Raw genomic sequence first — 21,739 nt, 5'->3', positions numbered from 1 at the left:
GCACCAAGCTGTCAACAGCAGATACTTTAAGTCCTGTAAATTGTGAGTTGGTGCATCCTTGGATTGGACCTGTTTTTCCAATGACTGAATTGAGATCTGGAGAATTTGGTGACCAAGTCAACTCTTCAAACTCCTTGTTGTGTTCTTCAATCCATTCTTGAACCATTTTTGCAGTGAGGCAGGGCACATTATCCTGCTGAAAGAGGCCACTGCCATCAGGGAACCCGTTTCCATGAAGGGGTGTACTTGGTGAACAACAGCATTTAGGTGGGTGTTGCATGTCATCGTATCGTCCACATGAATGGCAGGACCCGAGGTTTCACCCTGTGGCCAGTTGACTGGTTTTCTTTCCTTGGCCCACTTTCATTAAGTCCTGACCACTGCAGGATGGGAACTTCCCACCAGAGCTGCAGTGTTGGACATGTTCTGGCCCAGTCGTCTGGTCATCACGATTTGGTCCTTCTCGAGGTCCCTCAAATCAGAACCAGAATCAGAATTCCTTTATTTATCCCCGAAGATAAATTCTTTAAATCCTGAAATCTTGATGCTTGTCCATTTCTTCTGCTCCCAACACATGAACTTCAAGGACAAAATGTTCATTTGCTGCCTAGTATGTCCCACCCACTGCCAGGTGCCACTGTAACAACATAATCAATGCTTTTAATTCAATTCAATTCAATTCAGTTTATTTATATAGCGCCAATTCACAACAAAAGTTATCTCATGACACTTTCCAATTTGAGCAGGTCTAGACCAAACTCTTTAATTAAATTGTAAAATAGAGAGAGCCCAACATTCCCCCTTGAGCAAGCACTTGGCGACAGTGGCGAGGAAAAACTGCCTTTTAGAAGGCAGAAACCTCGGAGCAGACCCCGACTCAAGATGGGCGGCCATCTGCCTTGACCGGTTGGGTTGAGAGAGAGAGAGAGAGAGAGAGAGAGAGAGAGAGAGAGAGGCAGAGGGGGTGGAGTGTGAGAGAAGGAGCACACAAGCAGAGAGCAGTAATAATACCAGAAGTATCGGAAATGTAGATAATGATAATGACAATGAAGTATACAGAAGGTATTATGGTGATTTTGATAACAATGGTAGTAACAATAATGGTAGTAGCTGTACAGAGTCGTAACAGAATTAAATCAGATTATGACTAAACAGTTGTAATTGCAGTAGGTTTTGAGCAGGACGACAGCAGGACCGCAGCAGGGGGTCCAGTCATGATCGCTAGGAATCTGCGGGACAAGAAAGCACAGGGACTCCAGGGAAGAAGTTGAGTTAGTAATATGCATTAATGGGACATGAATGTGTGCAGAAGGAGAGGGAGAGGAAGAAAGAGCTCAGTGCATCATGGGAGGGCCCCCGGCAGTCTAAGCCTATAGCAGCATAACTAGGGGCCGGCCTAGGCCAGCCCTAACTATAAGCTTTATCAAAGAGGAAAGTTTTTAGTCTACTCTTAAATATAGAGAGGGTGTCCGCCTCCCGGACCGAAACCGGAAGATGGTTCCATAGTAGAGGAGCTTGATAACTAAAGGCTCTGGTTCCCAATCTACTTTTGAGGACTCTAGGAACCACAAGTAGCCCTGCATTTTGGGAACGCAAAGTTCTGGTGGGATAATAGGGAACTAGTAACTCCTTAAGACAGGATGGTGCCTGACCGTTCAGGGCTTTATAAGTGAGGAGGAGAATTTTAAAATCTATCCTGAATTTTACAGGTAGCCAATGTAGAGAAGCCAGAACAGGAGAAATATGGTCTCTCATGCTGGTTCTTGTCAGTAGTCGTGCTGCAGCATTCTGGATTAGCTGGAGAGTCTTTATGGATTTACTGGGGCAGCCTGATAGAAGGGAGTTACAGTAATCCAGTCTAGATGTAATGAATGCATGGACTAATTTTTCTGCATCTTTCTGACTCAGGATGTGCCTAATCTTTGCGATATTGCTGAGGTGAAAGAATGCAGTCTTTGAAATATTTGAGTTAAAGGACATGTCCTGGTCAAAGATAACTCCTAGATTTCTTACAGTGGAGTTTGAGGCCACGGCTAAGCCATCTATTAATGCAATATCACTGCATAATTTATTTCTAAGGTGTTCGGGGCCCAGAACAATAACTTCAGTTTTGTCCGAATTTAGAAGTAGGAAGTTGCTGGTCATCCAGGTTTTTATGTCTTTAAGACATGCCTGAAGCTTGACTAGCTGATTTGTTTCATCTGGTTTCATTGATAAGTACAATTGCGAGTCATCCGCATAACAATGAAAATGTATGGAGTGTTTCCTAATAATATCACCAATGGGGAGCATATACAGGCTGAATAATATTGGCCCAAGGACAGAACCTTAGGGAACTCCATGACTAACTTTTGTGAGTGTGGACGACGTATCATTAACATGAACAAACTGAAATCGATCTGATAAATAAGACTGAAACCAGCTTAATGCAGTTCCTTTGATGCCAATTAGGTGTTCCAATCTGTGCAGTAATATAGAGTGGTCAATGGTGTCAAATGCAGCACTAAGGTCTAACAGTACAAGGACAGAGATAAATCCCTTGTCTGATGCCAGGAGGAGGTCATTTGTGACTTTGACCAATGCTGTTTCTGTGCTATGATGAGCTCTAAAGCCAGATTGAAAAGTTTCAAATAAGTTATTATTTTGAAGAAAGTCATATAACTGATTGGCGTCTGTTCTTTCAAGGATCTTGGAAAGAAATGGAGGGTTAGATATTGGTCTATAGTTGCTTAAAACCTCTGGATCAAGTGTGTGTTTTTTAAGGAGAGGTTTGACTACAGCTACTTTAAAGGACTGGGGTACATAGCCTGTTATCAGGGACAGATTGATCATGTCTAATAGACAGGTGCTAAGTAAGGGTAAAGCTTCTTTGAGAAGTTTGGTAGGGATGGGGTCTAAGAGGCATGTTGTTGGCTTGGATGAATATACGAGTGAGTATAGCTGATGGGGATCGATACGTGAAAAGCAGTCAAGATGATTATCTGTTTTTACTGTTGGTTCTAAGACACTAGTGTTTGATGTTACATCAGGATCAGCTGAGGTCAGTAGGTGCTGCATTTTGTCTCTAATGATTAAGATCTTGTCGTTAAAAAAGGTTATAAAGTCATTGCTGCTAAGGGTCACAGGGACACAAGGCTCGATAGCACTATGGCTCTCTGTCAGCCTGGCTACAGTGCTGAAGAGAAACCTGGGGTTATGCTTGTTATCCTCAATTAATTTGGAGTAATAGGCTGCTCTGGCAGTCCGTAGGACCTTCCTATATAATCTAAGACTGTCTTGCCAGATTGAGCGAGATTCAATAAGTTTGGAGGAACGCCATTTCCCCTCAAATTTTTGCACATTTTGCTTTAATTTGTGAACCTCTGTATTATACCAGGGTGCAAGTTTCTTTTGCTTTATGAGTTTCTTTTTTAGCGGAGCAACAGAGTCTAAAGTCGTCCTTAGTAAACTTGCAGCACTGTTCACGAAATGGTCGATTTCAGAGGGATTATTGTATTGTTCACTCGTATGGGGACATGATACTGAAGTTAATGACAATAGAACTGTTTCTTTAAATTTAGCTACAGCACTATCAGACAGACAGTGTAGGAGTTTTTTCTTGGTGGTATGAAATCAAATAGTACAAACTCAAAAGTTATTAAACAATGGTCAGACAGAAGAGGATTTTGTTCAGAGACAGTTAAATGTTCTACATCTATACCATATGTCAGAACAAGGTCAAGAGTGTGATTGAAGCAATGAGTGGGTTCATGTACACACTGACGGAAGCCAATTGAATCTAAGAGAGAGATAAATGCTGCGCGAAGGCTATCATTACTATCGTCCACGTGGATGTTGAAATCACCCATAATAATAACTTTATTAGTTTTAAGGACCAGACTCGATAGGAACTCTGGAAATTCCAGTAAAAATTCAGAGTATGGGCCAGGAGCGCGGTACACTACAACAATGAAAATTGGTTGTATTGTTTTCCAGGTGGGGTGTGAGAGAGTAAGAATAAGGCTTTCAAATGAATGGTAGTTGACTTTGGGCTTTGGACTAAATGATAGGTTTGGGTCGAAAATGGCGGCAACTCCACCTCCTCGGCCGGTGTCTCGAGGAATCTGAGTATTAATGTGACTTTGGGGAGTGGATTCATTTAAACTGGCATATTCTTCTGGCCGAAGCCAGGTTTCGGTCAAGCAAAATAAATCTATATTATTGTCCAATATTAACTCATTCACTAGTACAGCTTTAGATGAGAGAGATCTAATATTTAACAGTCCACATTTAATTCTCCTATCAGTTGTAGCTGTGGAGGTGTTGGTGTTGATCTTTATTAGATTTTTATGTATAACTCCTCTTTTTGAATTTGGTTCAATTAATTTAAGTGGTCGGGGGACAGACACAGTCTCTATGGGATATTGGGTGGGTAACTGTAATGGAAGCGCAGAGAGGCGTGTAGGACTTGACCTGTCAGTGGTAACAATGTCACAGCTGATTGGTGGACCTGTCCAAAAGACAGCTTCATTGGGTCTGGATGGAGCCCTCATCTCTCCATTCATCCAGGCTTTCTGATGGAGATTGATTTTGTTGTGTGTGATCAGCACCACATCATCAACACACTTGCTGATGTTTGATTTGGTTGATGTTGATGATGTCTGATCATGTGCCACTTTGTGCAGGAAAGATTCCCACAGAGATGCTGGGAGTGAGTTTATCATGAAGACAAGTCTGAATAAAATGCCAAGTGTGGCTGTGATTCCTGACACATCACAATCCTGTCTGACAGTAAAGTGACTCTGTGGAGAAGCTGTGGAGATGAACTGGACTTGATACCACAAGAGGTTGTCAGCAGAGCCTGAATAGTTGCAGTGTAACAGTGTGTGACTCCCTCTAGTGGATGTTGTGGAGTATTCTGTTGTCTTTGCTCCAAAGGTTTTTGTACAGAGTTTTGGTGTTTCCTGTCACTGTGGGCTGCAGAGCACAGTAGTACACAGCAGAGTCAGACAGCTGAAGCTTCTGGATCTTCAGAGGAACCGACTTGTTCTCAATTGTAGCATTAAATCTGTCCTTTTCAAACTCTGGAGCATGATCGACTGTTTTAGAGAAACATCTCAGCATGTACTTTGGATAACCGTTTGCTTCCTGTTTGTACCAGAACAAAGTTTGACTTGAGGCACTTGTCTCAAATGTACATCCAAGTGTAACTGAGTCTCCTTCAGTAGCAATGACATCCTCTGTTGGCTGGTTCACTTTGTCTTGTCCTTTACACTCTGGGGAAGAAGAGAACATGCAGATGAAGAGAAGAATCAATAAAGATGATTGATTAAAGGAGAGCAGTCAGTCAGTTTAAAGAGTTACCTAAACAGAGAGTCAGAATCAGGATGTTTCTCAGCCAGCGTTTCATGTCTGCAGTGAGAGGGGAGGAGAGAGGAAGAACACTGAAACCCTGACACTCCTCACAGCTCTGACAAACTGTGTGTTTGTCACTGCTGATACGTCATCTGCAGTCTTGACTTTCAGCTCCAAAGCAGGAGATTATTCCCATTTGTCGAGTTCTGTCCTTTATGGTTTCATTGTTGATCGTTTGTAAATGATTTTGTGGGTTTTAGTTTCGAAACTCGATCTTAAATATTTCACAGATGTGACCTCAGAGTCTGATATCAAGTGCTTTTTGTATTTGCAGAATATGTGGGAGATGATTCGGGTGTCGTGTGTCACGGTCAAAACACAAAAGAAACCTGATCATGATATTTGAAAGTGTCCTTTCTTTAAATCAATAAATTAAAAATGTTGTTCATGTTGTGTTAGTTAAGGAGCATCGCAAACATAAAGTCTTTCCTCTCAGCCTGATCTCAAGAAGGTCAAATTATTGCAATTCATTGTATTCAGGATTGAGCCTTAAAGCAATTTCATGCCTTCCTCTGGTGCAAAATGCTGCTGCTTGGCTTTAAACAAATACAAGGAGACAAGATGAGATCAGTCCTGTTTTAGCTTTCCTGGTTACCAGGCTGTTTTAGTATTGATTTTAAGAGTTTACTGATCACCGTTAAAGCAGGTTTTAGCTTCCAGCTGCAGTGCTGCTTCCCAATAAGCCAGGGCACAGCCTCAGATCCTTGGCTGGGGCTTTGAAGTATAATCTATTCTTTAAAGGAACAAAAGGCAGTAGAAAGAAAGGACACATTTAATCACAGTACAACTGAAGTCAGCTGATAATGATGGGAAAGTCCAGCATCAAATATTGTTGATGCTGGATTAACTTCATGTGTGGCGTACCTGGAGAAATCCCACGCAGGAACATGAGAACATACCAGCTCCTCACAGAAGGGCCCAGACTTGGATTTGAACCTGGAACCCTCTTGCTGTGAGGTCACAGTGCTGACCACTGGAGACAGTATTTGTCAAATTCTCCCCTTGACAGTTTCACGGTTGATCATTACCATTTGTAATGTATTTTATGAGCCATGTCATTTTTACTTTTGGATCTTATAAATTTCACAGGTTCTCCATAACAATCTGACCATAACTTGGTGTCTCTCTTCCCAATGTACCAACCTTTCATACAAGGGCAACCAGTTGTCTCTCACACAGTGGAAGGTTGGCCCAATGAGGCTGAAGCTTTAAGGGACTGTATCTATTGAGGACACTCAGCTCTTTGGACTGCAGGGGGCCCTTGAAAATGGAGTATTAATTTTGCAATTGGTCTCACACTTTATATAATAAAACATCTCAAAGGAAAAGCAAAACCAAGAAGAACATGATGGTGGACTCAAATGTGGGTTTGTGGTGTTACAACTGTCAGTTTTATGTTGCTGACAGGGAAAAAGTTTGAGAACTGCTGTAACAGAAGATTGGACTTTTGGCCTGGTGGAGGTGATTGTTGAGGGTCATAGTTATCCATCATTGTTACAACCACTGCAAAGAATCTGGACTTTACCATCACATCCCACTGCAGTGTAACAGTGTGTGACTCCCTCTAGTGGATGTTGTGGAGTATTCTGTTGTCTTTGCTCCAAAGGTTTTTGTACAGAGTTTTGGTGTTTCCTGTCACTGTGGGCTGCAGAGCACAGTAGTACACAGCAGAGTCTGTCACTGCAGCAGAGGAGATCTGCAGATGAAACTCCTTTGTTTCTTTGTCATGTTTCAAAGTCAGCCTTTCTATTTTCTCTGAATGCTCCATGATGAGAAACTGTGGAGGTGAACTGGACTTCTGTTGATACCAGAAGAGGTAGTTGTTGGAGCCTGAATAGTTGCAGGAGAAAGTCACATCGTCTCCTTCCAAAGCCAGCGTTACATCTTTAAACTGAGTCAATATCTCTTGAGAGGATCCTGAAAAGAACAAAGATATGTTTCACTGTGACGTGTTATTTATCTATAGACTGAGTTTAGTCGTATAAACACTTGAGGACTTCAAACATGTGACATGTTTTCAGTACTTACCAGTATGAAACATGAAGATCATCATCCAAACTAAAAGGAGCTTCATGATTTTCACTTGTACTGAATGAACAATAGAGAGAACACAGCAGCTCTTCACTTCCAAAATGAAGCCTTTCATATTCAGTTGTGTAGCTCCTCCTCTTGCTGTGGTCTGTTTACATTCAGGCTGATGGAAGCTTTAGAGATGACAGTGATGCTGCAGTCATCATCATCATCATCATCATCATCATCATCCAGGAAGGTCAGACTGAAGGAGGAATCTGCAGAAGCTTCAGCTGAATGAATGTGTGGAGAAACAACTTTCTGAAAAGTCAAAGCTTCATACAGAAATTCTAACTGTTGTGAAGGTGAAACGTGTTCAAATAACAACGTGAGATAACTTGATGTTTGGCTCAGTTCCACTTCTGCTGCTTAACAGACTGGTAGCAGCATTTTGTAGCAGCTGAAGGTGGGTTGGGGTTCCTAACCTCCTCTTTGGTCTTCCTTGAGGAGCTCTTACCTCCTGACCACCCAGAGCCTGTCTCAGCTCCTAACTGAAAACCACACAGCACTCTTCCTTTCTCAACTTCCACCACTTTGTCCTCTGCTCTGCCTTTGCTCTCTTCATCTTCCTCACCACCAGAGTCATCCTACACACCACCACCCAATGCTGTCTAGCTACGCTCCCTCCTACGACCACTTTACGATCGCTAATCTCCTTCAGATTACACCTTCTACACAAGGTATTGTCCACCTGTTGGGATTAGTATCTTGAGGTGTTTTTGTCTCTTTGTTTCGTGTTCTGTTCTGTTTGTTCGGTTGGTTTTTCTGTTGCCTGTCCAATCCGGAGCAGAGCTGGGTGGAGCAGTTCCTGTGTCCTATCAGTCAACTGCCTGCACACCTGTTCCTCATCTGCCTCCAATCACTCAACACTGCCTGTGGATAGTTAAGACTGGTTCTGCCTCTCCAGCCTTGCCAGATTGTTCTGTCTACTCTGGTGGTGTCTTGTCAGGCTGATGTTTTGAGTTTTGTTTCTGCTTGTATTGAGAAGACTAATTTTCCACTCCTTGTTCAGATTCACCTCCATGTTCCTGTCTACCCTGCTCACCTCTGTGTCCATATTGGACCTGATATTGTCCAGCTTTTGGAGTTTTGGATTCTTTGCTCTGGACATCTCCATTAGACTGTTGCACTCACCTGCTGGTGGGTCATCTTCCTGTTTTGTTTCCTGTTCTTGTGAACTATTTCCATTGCGTGTTTTGTACTGTTTACTGAACATCTCCACTAAAGACTGTTAACCGTTTATCTAAGTCAGTCGTCTGCTTTTTGGAGTCTGAAACCAAAACCTGAACACCACCTGTGTGCTCCACTCTTATGTTATGTGTGTTCCAGCCTCTCCTGGGAGAAAGTGTTCACTACAGCCATCTCCATACTTTTCTCAAAGTCTACCACCCTCTGTCCTTCTGAGTCCCTCACCTGAGCACCAAACCTGCCCATCACTTCCTCATCACCACTGTTCCCTTCACCAACATGTCCACTGAAGTCTGCACCAATCACCACTCTCTCACCTCTGGAAAATATCTGGATCAAATCCTCTAACTCAGTCCAGAACTTGGCCTTCTCCTCTTCCTTACATCTTTCTTGTGGAGCAAAACCACACATGATGTTCAACATCACACCTTCAATTTCCAGCTTCAGGCTCATCACCTGTCTGACACTCTCTTCACCTCCAGAAGGTTCTTCACAAAGTCCTCCTTCAGGATCAGCCCTACTCCATTCCTCTTCCTCTCCACACCATGGTAAAACAGTTTAAACCCTGCTCCGATGCTTCTAGCCTTGCTACCTTTCCACCTGGTCTCCTGGACACACAGAAGATCAACTTTCCTCCTCTGCATCGTATCTGCCATCTCTCTGCCTTTTCCTGTCATTGTACCAACATTCAGAGTCCCTACTTTCAGTCCTAAACTCCTGCCTTTCCTCTTCTGTCTCTTCCTTAGGGGAACGCCTTCCTGCTCTCCTTCTTCGACCAACAGTAGCCCAGTTTCCACCAGTACCCTGTAGGTCCACAGAGCAGATGACCGTCGGGCCCCGACTGATCCGGTATGGAAGTCATGTTTGTGATTTGCATGTTTAATTTGGCAAAGGTTTTACGTCAGACGCCCTTCCTGACACAACCCTCTCCATTTATCCATGAGACCGGCACAAGAAGTAAACTGACTGAGATAGATAGATACTTTATTGATCCTGAGGGAAATTCAAGACTTGTGACCCAATGAAGCTGGATGAACTTCATTCTGTCTTTAATGTTTAATTTTCTGATGTCTTTATCACCACTGCAAACAATCTGGACTTTATCATGACATCCCAGGAAGTCATTAGCTCAGTTGGTATAGTGTGTGTCCCATGTCCTGAGGCTGTCTGTCTTCTGCAGTGTCCACAGGTTGAAGTGTAATGTAATGTAACATCCCACTGCAGTGTAACAGTGTGTGACTCCCTCTAGTGGATGTTGTGGAGTATTCTGTTGTCTTTGCTCCAAAGGTTTTTGTACAGAGTTTTGGTGTTTCCTGTCACTGTGGGCCTCAGAGCACAGTAGTACACAGCAGAGTCTGTCACGTTGGCTGAGATGATCTTCAAAGCCACATGCTTTTCTGTTTTGTCAATGTTAGCTGACATATCAGAAAGAGTTGGATGAATCGCTCCTTGTTCTGTGATGGAGAGCAGGAACTCTGGTCTGGATCTCTGGTGTTGTCGGTACCACTGGATATTGTAGATGTTTCCTTCATATTTACAGGTCAGGCTGACGCTTCTTCCCTCTGCAACATGTTCTTCAGGTCTTTCTGGCTTTATGCTGTTCATAGAGCTCAGACCTGCAAAATGAATATTATTCATGTCAGTCAGTCTGCAGATTCTACCATGAAGAGTCTTATCAGAGGTTCTGGTCTTTCATCTTTGATCATTTTTATATGCGTTCAACAAACCAAATGTGTTTTTCCATCATGTAAATTGTTTCCTCGTACAGTCAAAGCTCTGGTTATGAAATGTAGGCCACGTATCTGGCTCATACAGCAGGCTAAATGAGAGTGTCATCTCTGTTCTAACACTCACCTATAAAGTGAGAGAAAAGTAAAAAGAGACAAAGCAACATGTCTGGAGATGTTAAAGTCCAACAGACAGCAGATGAAGAATGACAAAACTAAAGAGCCTCTCTGCTGCACAGCCCTTCTCCTCAACATCAAGCTGATTGTGCTTTTAGATCCTCAAACATTTCTGCTCTGCACACAGAAATAATCTCATTGGCTGAGTTAAACATCAGTGGGTGGGGCCAGAGGAGGATTTTCTGTCTCCCAAAGTTCAGTTCAGCCACTGAGATGATCTGTGCATCCAGAGCAGCTGTGCCTCAGAGAAATGTTGGCTGAAAGTCCAGTTCTTTCACCCCACTGTGAGACCAAGACAGGCCACAGTGGAAAGTTTGATCAGCTCAGTATGTTGTCTGTCTTCTGGGAACAGGGATGATGTTTACAGTGAATAAATATTGATATTTTACATCTTAAATCAGCCCTGATCGATGTCTGATCTTTGTTAAGGTGCTGGACGACTTGTGCTCGATGACTTTGACTCCTTTCCAGTCGGTGCTGTGGCTGATCCTGTTCTGGTGTTCTCCAACAGCTGATGTGGTCTGTTTCTGCCGTCCATTCAGTCTCTTGTCCAGGGTTCTTGTTGTTTCACCATCCAGTGTTCCCCACAGTCTCTCACAGTGGTGTCATAAACCCCTCCAGTCCTCATCAGTGGACGACCCCTGAGCCATGACATTTGGCTTTTCTTCTCAGGCTGTTCCCAAAGCTGAAACATGACCTTCCAGGCTCAGATTCAGGCCTGTAGTTTGACAGCAGTGTGGCAGTATGGGAGTCAGATGAAGCAGCAAAAGCATGTGCAAAGCTGCTGTTAACAAATTATAAAAGGTGGAATTCATCACAAGCAGTTTTATTAGCATTAAGGATGCAGTAAAGCATGAGAGGGACTGACAAGACATCATCACCCACAAAGTTGAATTTATTGGTTGAACATTACTTTGGTCTTCTGTAAAGTTTTTATTTGTTGCCTGTTGAAGAACATGATTCATTTCCAGCCTGTCTGCCTGTCCTTTCTGAGATGCTAAGTGAAACATTTGACATCATAATGTTAACAGACGTTTTTATATTAATGTTGAATCAAACCGCTGTACAGGTAGAAGACACCCTGAGTGGATTCTTCTCAGTTTTTATCTCAGTTTTCAGAGGATTTGCTTTGTAGTTTGTCATTTGTAGAAACACCTCACAGGTACCATCCAGCAACTCTTGATTTACATCAGACTTTGTGTTTTATGATACAAGAACAAGTTTAGATTTACTCATCAGACTTTGTTCCTATTTATTGGCCAGTAAAAGATCTGACATATTTTGTATCTAATTATGATTCCCATCATTGGAAGAAACAAACAAGACCATTTGTGTAGTCACATGCGGTGGTTTCATTTGGAAAACATCTGACATCACAACTCAGAAATTAAAGACACTCCAGACTTTACCATCACATCCCACTGCAGTGTAACAGTGTGTGACTCCCTCTAGTGGATGTTGTGGAGTATTCTGTTGTCTTTGCTCCAAAGGTTTTTGTACAGAGTTTTGGTGTTTCCTGTCACTGTGGGCCTCAGAGCACAGTAGTACACAGCAGAGTCTGTCACTGCAGCAGAGGAGATCTGCAGATCCACTCGATTTCTCTCCTCATTCAGGTTCACAGTCAGTCCAGGGTGTGGAGGTGTTGCTTCCACCACTGAAGGCTCTTTTGCATCAGTAATCAGGAGAAGGAACTGAAGAGCTGATCCAGCATCCTGTCGATACCACTGGAGATTCTCAGCTTTAACTGAATAGTTACAGGACAGAGTGACACTCAGGCCCTCTGATGAAGTCACTTCAGCTCTGTTGGCAGTAATTTGATCTTCCAAGGTGTTACCTAATGAAGGAAACAACATGTTATCTGTGGACGTCTGTTCCAAAGTCACTAATCCATCATTGTTTTGACATCAGTGCAGTAAGCAGTTATTAGTGATGAACTGATGACATCTAGAATTCTGAACCAAACCCAAACAGGATCTTTGTTGCTTTAAAATGTCTTTATAGTTCAGGTTTTCCTGTCAGAAACATACGTACCTACGAGGACTAAACAGAACAAAACTGCAGAGAGTTTTTCCATGTTCACTGAGGTGAAAGGCTGGAACTGAATGTTCAGTATGAGTAAGTTCTGTGAGTTGTGTTTGGTCTGATGTTCACAGCTGGAATCAAACAGTTTTCTGCCATGAAGCACCTCTGCAGTCAGTAGGAGGAGACTCATATGTCAAATGATCTTCATTTCTGGAGCTCTGAGAGAAAACAATCTGGACTTTACCATCACATCCCACTGCAGTGTAACAGTGTGTGACTCCCTCTAGTGGATGTTGTGGAGTATTCTGTTGTCTTTGCTCCAAAGGTTTTTGTACAGAGTTTTGGTGTTTCCTGTCACTGTGGGCTGCAGAGCACAGTAGTACACAGCAGAGTCAGACAGTTGAAGCTTCTGGATCTTCAGAGGAACTGATCTTAAGGTGGAATCCAGTGTGGATGAAAACCTCTCCTTGAACTCGTCTGGTGTGTTCCCTGAACTCCCTGAAAAGCGACTCAGTATGAATTTGGGGCTGTTGTTTCCCTCCTGTTTGTACCAGAAGAGATAATTATTGGTTCCACTGCTGTTATATTGACAGCCAAGTGTTACTGCCTCTCCTTCAGCAGCAGTCACATCTTCTTTTGGTTGCAGCACGTTGTCTTTCTGTGCTCTGCATTCTGTAAAACAGCAGCAAACAGTATCAGTGAGCTGTTAAAGAATCATGTCAGTGTTGGATTGATATCACAGAAACAGAGTTGTGTTCATACCAAAGCACATAGCAGCCAGCAACAGTGAGGTGAACAGAGGCGTCATGTCTGCAGTGCTGAGTAACTGTGAGCTCCAGCGAGTATAAAGAAGGCTGTGATCTCTCTGTTTGGTCTTCATCAACACTAAGTTGGTGGATTAGAAGGAGGAGCCTGATCACAGTGACAGGGCTCATTCACAGCCCTGTGTGTCAGTCAGAAATAATGCAGCAGTCAGTCTTTGTTATGGCTTGTACACAGTTAGTGTTTATTAGTCAGTGCTTTAGTGTCTGTTTCAGATGGAGCCCAACATGTTGCCAAGGATATTAAACAATGGAAGGAGCTGATTGAGCCTGAATGGCCCACAGTGGTTTGTCAGTGATGTGGATTTGCTGCTCATGTGAATCCTCCCACAGTGTTTCATTAGCAGCTGTAACCACAGTGACTCTGATGGAACAGGAATGAGCAGAATCCATCTGATATGAAGCTGTGGTTTGAATACCACTTCCCTCCTCTTTGAAGAGTAGTCACATATCTGTGTTCAGGTTTTTGTACAGCCTCTTCTACACTTTGTATCAGTGTGTTTCTAGAGCACAGTAGTAGAGAGCTGAGTCTGCCAGGGTCAGGACTGTGATGGTCAGTTCAGTTGATGTTCTTGATGTTTTAGATTTATATCGTTTGTCAGGAATGTATTCTCCACCCTGTGATCTTGCTCCTTTCAACAGTATAAACTGAGGTGCCTGAAGCTCAGAGTGATGTCTGTACCAGTAAAGGTAAACATACTCAGCTGTTGTGTCATATGTACATGCGAGTGTGACAGTTTCTCCTTCTCTTTCGCTGACTTCCACATCTCCTACAGGATCGATTGTGTCTCCAGCTATCAGTCCTGAAAGAAGAGGAGGAAATGAAGCCATTAGACTAACATTGTTCATGAGGCTGAGAGGAGAAGACAGTGGAAAATATCATGTGTACAGAGTTACTGTGTGGACAGAAACAGATTTCTGCTCTGAACTCCAGTTTGCGTCAGTCTTTAGAAGAGAATAAAAACATGTTGTTCTTTGTGTCTCACCAAAGAAAAGAGCAGCAAGAATAATCCACAGCCAAAGTTCCATCTGTACAACAAGGTTTAAAGCAACAGGAGAAAGCAGCTGCTGTTCAACATTCAGTGTGAGAATTGTTCTCTTCACAGCAGCACTTATTATTGACACAATGGTTGAACACAGTGCAGAAGTAGTGCACCGCCTACTTGATAATGTCGCCCTCTAGTGGAGGTAAAAAGTTGAGTCCAACAGTGTGGAAAAAAGGCTTCCAGCAGCTTGTCAGTGTGTCAGCTTGTGTTTTTGTACAGAGACTGTGGGTTTGCTGTCACTGTGGGCCTCACAGCACAGTAGTACAGAGCAGAGTCTGTCACTGCAGCAGAGGAGATCTGAACATTCATGTGAGTGTTTTCCTCACTCACTGTAACAGACAGTCCAGACTTTGGACTCATTAATATTCTTCCTGTTCCTGAGTGAGAGATGAGGAACTCTGGTGGCTTTCCTGGATCTTGTCGATACCAGAAGAAGTAATCATCAGCTGCAGCTTTCTTGCTGTATCTGTAGGACAGAGTAACAGAGCTGTCTTCTAAACTGGACTGTTCATCTTTGACTGGACTGAGATCTTCACAGCTGACACCTAAAGGAGGAGAAATCTGTTTTATACTGAGTTACAAAACTCTCATCATATGAATCACATATGTTGTAATTAGACTTTTTAAAAGGCAGACTGTAACATACCTGTTAGAAGAGTGACAACCATCAGAGAAAGTCCATAATAGTCCAGTGACAGCATGTTGAATGAAGGTAATGTTTGTGGTTTGAAGTTTCTCTCTCTTCTATAGTTCAGTAACAGCCCAGCTCCTCCCTGAATCTCTCCATCTCCTCTTAAGTCTGTAGTTTCACTTCTCTCAGTTACACTTCTGCTGGTTAACAGACTGGAAGCAGCATTTGGTTCCAGCTGAAGGTGGAAGATTTTGTTTTGGTGTTTACTTTGATACTGGAGTTACAGAATTGGAGATGAATGATTTAAAGGATGAATCACATTTTATGGTTTGCAAACACAACAATTTATGTGAACTGACAATGAAAGAAAAGCTCAGTGTCAGGCATTATATTTCTATATGAAATAGCAGAATGCTTACCATCAATGGACATTAGTGTAGCTTGATTGTACCTACAGTGTCTTTAAAAAGGTATTATTGACCACAAAACAAACAAAGCTCAAGATCACCTGAGTGCAGTGAATGAGTCTCTAGTGACTGTGGTATGAAGACACCTGTCTGGAAGGTCCAGTCACTGGTTAATCAGTATTACTGGTTACAAGTACACCACAGACAACAGAACACTCCAAGCTACTCAAACAAAGGGTTCTTCAACAATCAAGTGAGGGGATGGAAACAAAACAATTTCCAAGTCACTGAACTTCCTCTGCAGTTTAGCTAAATTCATCATTAAGAAATGGCCGTTGTCACAAACTGAGTGACCGTACAAGAAGGAGACAATTCAGGGAGGCCATCAAGACACCTTTTACTACTGCGACGGAGTTAAAAGCTTCAGGAGCTGAGATGGGAGAGACTCTGCATGCAACAACCGTTGCCCAGGTTCTTCACCAGTCAAAGATGTATGGGAGAAAATCACTGTTGAAGAAGGCTCATATTAAATCTCGACCAGAGTTCACCCAAAGACCTGTGGGAGACTCCAAGTTCAACATGAAGAAGGTTCTTTGGTCTGATGAGACCAAAATGGAGCTTTTTGCCCATCAGACTAAATGCTACGTTTAGTGGAAACCAACACTGCACATGACCACAAACACACCATCCCCACTGTGATGCATGGTGGTGTCACTGGTTACACAGTGACTGGACCTTCCAGACACAGATAGATAGATACACAGATAGATAGATACTTTATTGATCCTGAGGTAGATTCAGTGTTCAGTAGAAAAGTACAAAGAGAAAAAACACAAAACACCAGACTGGTAACCAAGCTGTGTGATCTTGGACTGAACTCCTCCCTGTGCAGGTGGATCCACAGCCTCCAGGTGGTACGCGTGGGCCCCCATAGCTCATCCCCCCTCACCCTCAACACTGGATCTCCCCAAGGCTGCATGCTGAGTCCCCTGCTGTACTCCCTGTAGACACATGACTGTGTGTCCACATCAGACAGCAACACCATCATAAAGTTTGCTGACGACACAGCCATCGTGGGGTTAATCTCCCACAACAAGGAGGAGGCCTACAGGAAGGAGGTCACCCACCTGGAGAGCTGGTGCCAGGAGAATAACCTCCTGCTGAATGTCAGCAAAACTAAGGAGCTGATTGTGGACTACAGGAGGAAGCAGCAGAAGGACATCCGTCCACTCTGCATCGGCGGGTCTGAGGTGGAGAGGGTGGACAGTTGTGTGACCATCACACGGGACCTGTCCTGGTCACTGCACATTCACAGGACTGTGAAGAAGGCCAGGCAGCGTCTGTTCCACCTCAGACGCCTCAGAGACTTCAGGCTCCCCCTCAAGGTGCTCAGGAACTTTTACACCTGCACCACTGAGAGCATCTTGAGTGGGAGCATCACCACATGGATGGGCAGCTGCACAAAGCAGGACCTCTCGGCCCTCAGGAGGGAAGTCCGCTCAGCTGAGCGGACGATCAGAACAACTCTACCCGACCTGCAGGACATTTACACCAAACGATGCAGGTCGAGAGCTGAGAAGATCCTCAGGCAGCCCCATCACCCCGGACACTCACTCTTCTCCCTGTTGCCATCAGAACCAACACTGAGAGGATGAGGAGAAGCTTCTTCCTCCAGGCCATCCGTCTGCTCAACAGTGAGCGTTAATCTGGACAATCCCACTCCCACCTGCACTACATGCACTAGATGTAAATACCACTCATGTAAATACTGCACATTTTCACTTTTTTTAAATTTAATTTAAATTTTATTATTTTTCTTTAAATTTAAATTTTTTATTTACCTATTTTTTGGTAGCAGGGACATAAAGAATTTCACTGCACATTGTACCGTGTATGATTGTGTGTGTGACAAATAAACCTATCTTGTATCTTGTATCTTGTAATAATGGACTTTTTCCAGAGAGCTGGAACAGAATGACAATCGATGGATCGCTGAAAGATGGGTGACCAGGCAATGCTTAATTCTGATGAACAAGATGTTAGCAGTAAGCTCGGTATAGCATCAGGCCCTATAGACTTCTTTGTGATAGTGTTTCTGAAAATGGATTGGACCTCCTTGGGGTCTATTACCACACGGCCAGAGGAAGAGCAAGAGTTTTCTATGGGATGGGCCAGACCAGGTGGGGAAGAGGACTGAGAATCAAATCTCAAGAAGAAGTCATTAAGAGTTTTAGCCATGTCAAGATCAGTGGGGGTGGCAGTTCTCTTCTTAGTGGAAGTCACATTCGTCATTCTCTTCATTGAGTCCCATATTGTTTTACTGTCATTAGAGTTATAACTCTCCTCCAAGACTGCCTGATGCCTCCTCCTGGCCTCCCTCAGGACCGCATAATTTTTCTTTGTGCAGGGACTGCAGCTGCACGGTCTTTGTTTCTAAAAGCAATCTTCTTTTTGTTAATACTTGATTTCACCTCCTTAGTTATGTAAGGATTATTGTTGAGAAAATGAGTGACCTCTTTTTTGGGAACTGTTATCAACACAGAATTTTATGTAGTCAGTAATAGTCTCTGTGGCCTCGTTTAGCTCTAGATCATGGAAAAGGCTCCAGTTTGTGCACTTAAAGCAACCCCTTAGTGTCTCTATGCAGTCATCATTCCATTGTAGTAGGGATTTCTGTTGAGAATCAGAATCAGAATTGTCTTTATTGCCATGGAAGTGAAGAGGTTTCATATATTACTAGGAATTTGTCTTGGTGATTGGTGCAAACATAGAACATAAGAACGAGTAAAATATAATAGTAGAATAAAATAAAATAAAATAGAATAAGGTAAAACAAAATAAGATAAGTAAAATAAATGGTTCTGGAGGTAGTCCAAAAGTGAGGTAGTGCAGGGTGGAAGTGTAGTGGCAGTAGGTGAGGTAAACAGTGCAAATGGTCAGCAGGTGGATCATGACATGAGCACAGATCAGTGTCTGTACTGAAGTAACTAAAGTGCAGAGCAGTTAGTCAGTTGGTGTTCAACAGTCCAACAGCAGAGGGGAAGAAGCTGTTCTTGTGGCGTGAGGTTTTGGTTCGAATCAGCTTGTCCGCACAGTGTCTCAGGGTGGAGGGGGACACACCGTCTGGTCCAGGAGCCTTGTGAGGGTTCAGTTTCCTGAACAGCTTGTTAACATCCTCCTCCTGGATAAAGAGGGCTGTGGTGGAGGAGGGCTGTGATGGACTTAAGGTGGGACAGAACCAGGCGCTTAAATGACTTCATGACTACAGATGTCAGTGCCACAGGTCTGTAGTCATTAAGTCCAGTGATCCTCGACTTCTTGGGGACTGGGACTATGGTGGAGGCTTTGAAGCAGACTGGCACATGGCATGACTCCAGAGAGGTGTTGAAAATGTCGCAGCAGCCCTAAACCAGGTCAAAACCTAAAATCCAAACAGAAACGAAGCTCCTCCACAGCCTGACTGGTCCACCTTTTAGATGTGCTCACCACAGGTTTGGCGAGCTTCAGCCTCTGTCTGTATGAGGGGATCAGGTGGACCATGACGTGGTCAGATAGACCCAGAGCGGCGCGGGGCAAAGCACGATATGCTCCGCTTATTGTGGTGTAACAGTGATCCAGAGTGTTCTCCTCTCTGGTCGGGCATTTGATCAGCTGGTTGTATTTGGGTAACTCTTGGCTCAGATTTCCTTTATTAAAGTCACCGAGGACAATAACTAAGGAGTCTGGGTATGTTTGCTCCACACACAGTACCTGATCCGCGAGTACGCGCTGAGCTTCGTGCACGTCCGCACTCGGCGGGATGTAAACAGCGGCCAGAATGAATGAAGCAAACTCACGCGGACTTAAGCAAACTCTTATAAGTGGGGATAAGATGGACTGTTAGATGGTCAGAGTGGGAGAGAGGGGGGAGAGACTTTGCTGTGTATGCGCCTTTGCTATTTCCATAACATTTGTCTAAAGTTTTGTTGTTGCACTTCACATACCACCAGTATGTAAAGTGCAGCACATGGAATATTTGTCCATACATTGCAAGTTAAATACAACAACAAACTTTCCAAACACAGCAGGTCCAGACCAAACTCTTCAATTTGGTCTTAAATATACAGACCAAACATTCTGCATATCTGACTTTATACTGAATGTTTTATTTCAAATGATTTCTTGCCAGCTTACGATATTTCACATAAACACAGTGAATATGTAGGAGAGTTTGTCACAAACTTAACCTAAAGAGTTGAATTTGAGCTGCAGATGTCACAAGATTTGCTGTTAAATTCACCTGTGATGAGATATTGTTCACATAAATAGCATCCCACAACACCTCATTATCATTACAGTTTGTGTTTTATGACTAACTAAATTTTACTTTATACCTTTATCTTTCATGCTTCATTTTCTGCTGTCTTTTGCAGATGATTCTGGAAAATCACATCCCACTGCAGTGTAACAGTGTGTGACTCCCTCTAGTGGATGTTGTGGAGTATTCTGTTGTCTTTGCTCCAAAGGTTTTTGTACAGAGTTTTGGTGTTTCCTGTCACTGTGGGCCTCAGAGCACAGTAGTACACAGCAGAGTCAGACAGCTGAAGCTTCTGGATCCTCAGAGGAACCGACTTGTTCTCAATTGTAGCATTAAATCTGTCCTTTTCAAACTCTGGAGCATGATCGACTGTTTTAGAGAAACATTTCAGCATGTACTTTGGATAATCGTTTGCTTCCTGTTTGTACCAGAACAAATTTGGACTTGGGTCACTTGTCTCAAATGTACATCCAAGTGTAACTGAGTCTCCTTCAGTAGCAATGACATCCTCTGTTGGCTGGTTCACTTTGTCTTGTCCTTTACACTCTGGGGAAGAAGAGAACATGCAGATGAAGAGAAGAATCAATAAAGATGATTGATTAAAGGAGAGCAGTCAGTCAGTTTAAAGAGTTACCTAAACAGAGAGTCAGAATCAGGATGTTTCTCAGCCAGCGTTTCATGTCTGCAGTGAGAGGGGAGGAGAGAGGAAGAACACTGAAACCCTGACACTCCTCACAGCTCTGACAAACTGTGTGTTTGTCACTGCTGATATTCACTAAATTACATCATTTCCTTCAGGTAACAAGCAGCTGATGAGGTAACACTGATGGACACTTGGCAGCACATGTGAAGGTCCTGACTGAGTTAAATCTTCAACCGGTTGATGTAATGCACTTTAATTACACATGACAATCAAATTAATTAATTATTAGATACTTTACTGAAACTTTATATTTCACATTTGTGTCATTTGGGGACAAATCAAATCATGTGACGGCTTTCCACAATAAAATAAAATAAAATCACTTTTAAAGTTCATTGGATCTGTTAAACTTGACAGTTTCATGGTTTATAATTACTATTTGTAAAGGGTTTTAGGTGTCCTGTAATTCATAGTTTTGGATTCTATAATTTTCACAGATTCAACATCAGAGATTTCACATCAAATCTGTTTCACTGAATGGACATTTTAATAATTTACTGCTTAAGGACTGAACATCAGTGGAGATAAAGCAGACATTATTTCATCACAATCCTGTTCAAGTCAGCTGATAATGGAAGAAAAGTGTGCTTCTAGAGTATAAAGAGAATCTTTAATATCAACAGACAGTTTACATCAACGTGATTTCACAGGGTTTACATCATTTTAAACAACAGTAAAATAATCTAATTTCCTAGATTGACCAGGTGTCATAATGCCTGGACTTTAATGGAATCCATAATCACATAATATCAATAAAACAATGCAAAGTGATGTTATGTTATGTCTGACCTCCAGTGAAGGGAAATCTTAATGCTTCAGCATACCAAGACATTTTGGTCAATGCTATGCTTCCAACTTTGTGGCAACAGTTTGTTGAAGGCCCTTTTCTATTCCAGCATGACTGTGCCCCAGTGCACAAAGCAAAGCTCCATAAAGACATGGTTGGATGAGTTTGGTGTGGAAGAACTTGACTGGCCCACACAGAGCCCTGACCTCAACCCCATCCAACACCTTTGGGATGAACTGGAACGGAGATTGTGAGCCAGGCCTTTTGGTCCAACATCAGTGTGTGACCTCACAAATGCTCTACTGCATGAATGGGCACAAATTCCCACAGAAACACTCCAACATGTTGTGGAAAGCCTTCACAGAAGAGTGGAAGCTGTTAGAGCTGCAAAGCTGTCTGTGTGTTTACAATGAGACGTCATTAAAGTCCCTGTTGGCGTGATGGTCAGCTGACCCAATACCTTTATATG

General features: G+C 43.0%; 1 long non-coding RNA gene and 5 gene segments (V, D, J or C); all 6 read right to left on the bottom strand.

Moving 5' to 3' along the window:
* Window positions 1–4,452: 4,452 nt before the first annotated feature.
* LOC124068812 lies at window positions 4,453–14,505 on the bottom strand. The segment is given in 2 exon segments: window positions 4,453–5,255; window positions 14,386–14,505. Coding segments are annotated over 2 exon segments (423 nt in total).
* Window positions 6,718–8,763, bottom strand: LOC124068806. The segment is given in 2 exon segments: window positions 6,718–7,311; window positions 7,423–8,763. Coding segments are annotated over 2 exon segments (471 nt in total).
* Window positions 11,820–12,832, bottom strand: LOC124068800. The segment is given in 2 exon segments: window positions 11,820–12,390; window positions 12,588–12,832. Coding segments are annotated over 2 exon segments (567 nt in total).
* LOC124068821 lies at window positions 13,148–13,882 on the bottom strand. The gene is made up of 2 exons (XR_006844982.1): window positions 13,341–13,882; window positions 13,148–13,250 (listed from the first exon to the last, which is right to left on the bottom strand). It is a non-coding gene; the product is annotated as an uncharacterized LOC124068821 (long non-coding RNA).
* Window positions 14,506–14,643: 138 nt separating the features above from the next.
* Window positions 14,644–15,225, bottom strand: LOC124068816. The segment is given in 2 exon segments: window positions 14,644–14,990; window positions 15,092–15,225. Coding segments are annotated over 2 exon segments (402 nt in total).
* Window positions 15,226–19,708: 4,483 nt separating this feature from the next.
* On the bottom strand, window positions 19,709–20,910 carry LOC124068810. The segment is given in 2 exon segments: window positions 19,709–20,326; window positions 20,415–20,910. Coding segments are annotated over 2 exon segments (426 nt in total).
* Window positions 20,911–21,739: the final 829 nt, after the last annotated feature.

The sequence above is a fragment of the Scatophagus argus genome, chromosome 13, assembly GCF_020382885.2.
Source record: "Scatophagus argus isolate fScaArg1 chromosome 13, fScaArg1.pri, whole genome shotgun sequence".
Taxonomy (NCBI): Eukaryota; Metazoa; Chordata; class Actinopteri; family Scatophagidae; genus Scatophagus; species Scatophagus argus.
Note: the sequence above shows the minus strand (reverse complement) of the source record. Positions and strands in the feature narration are given on the sequence as shown.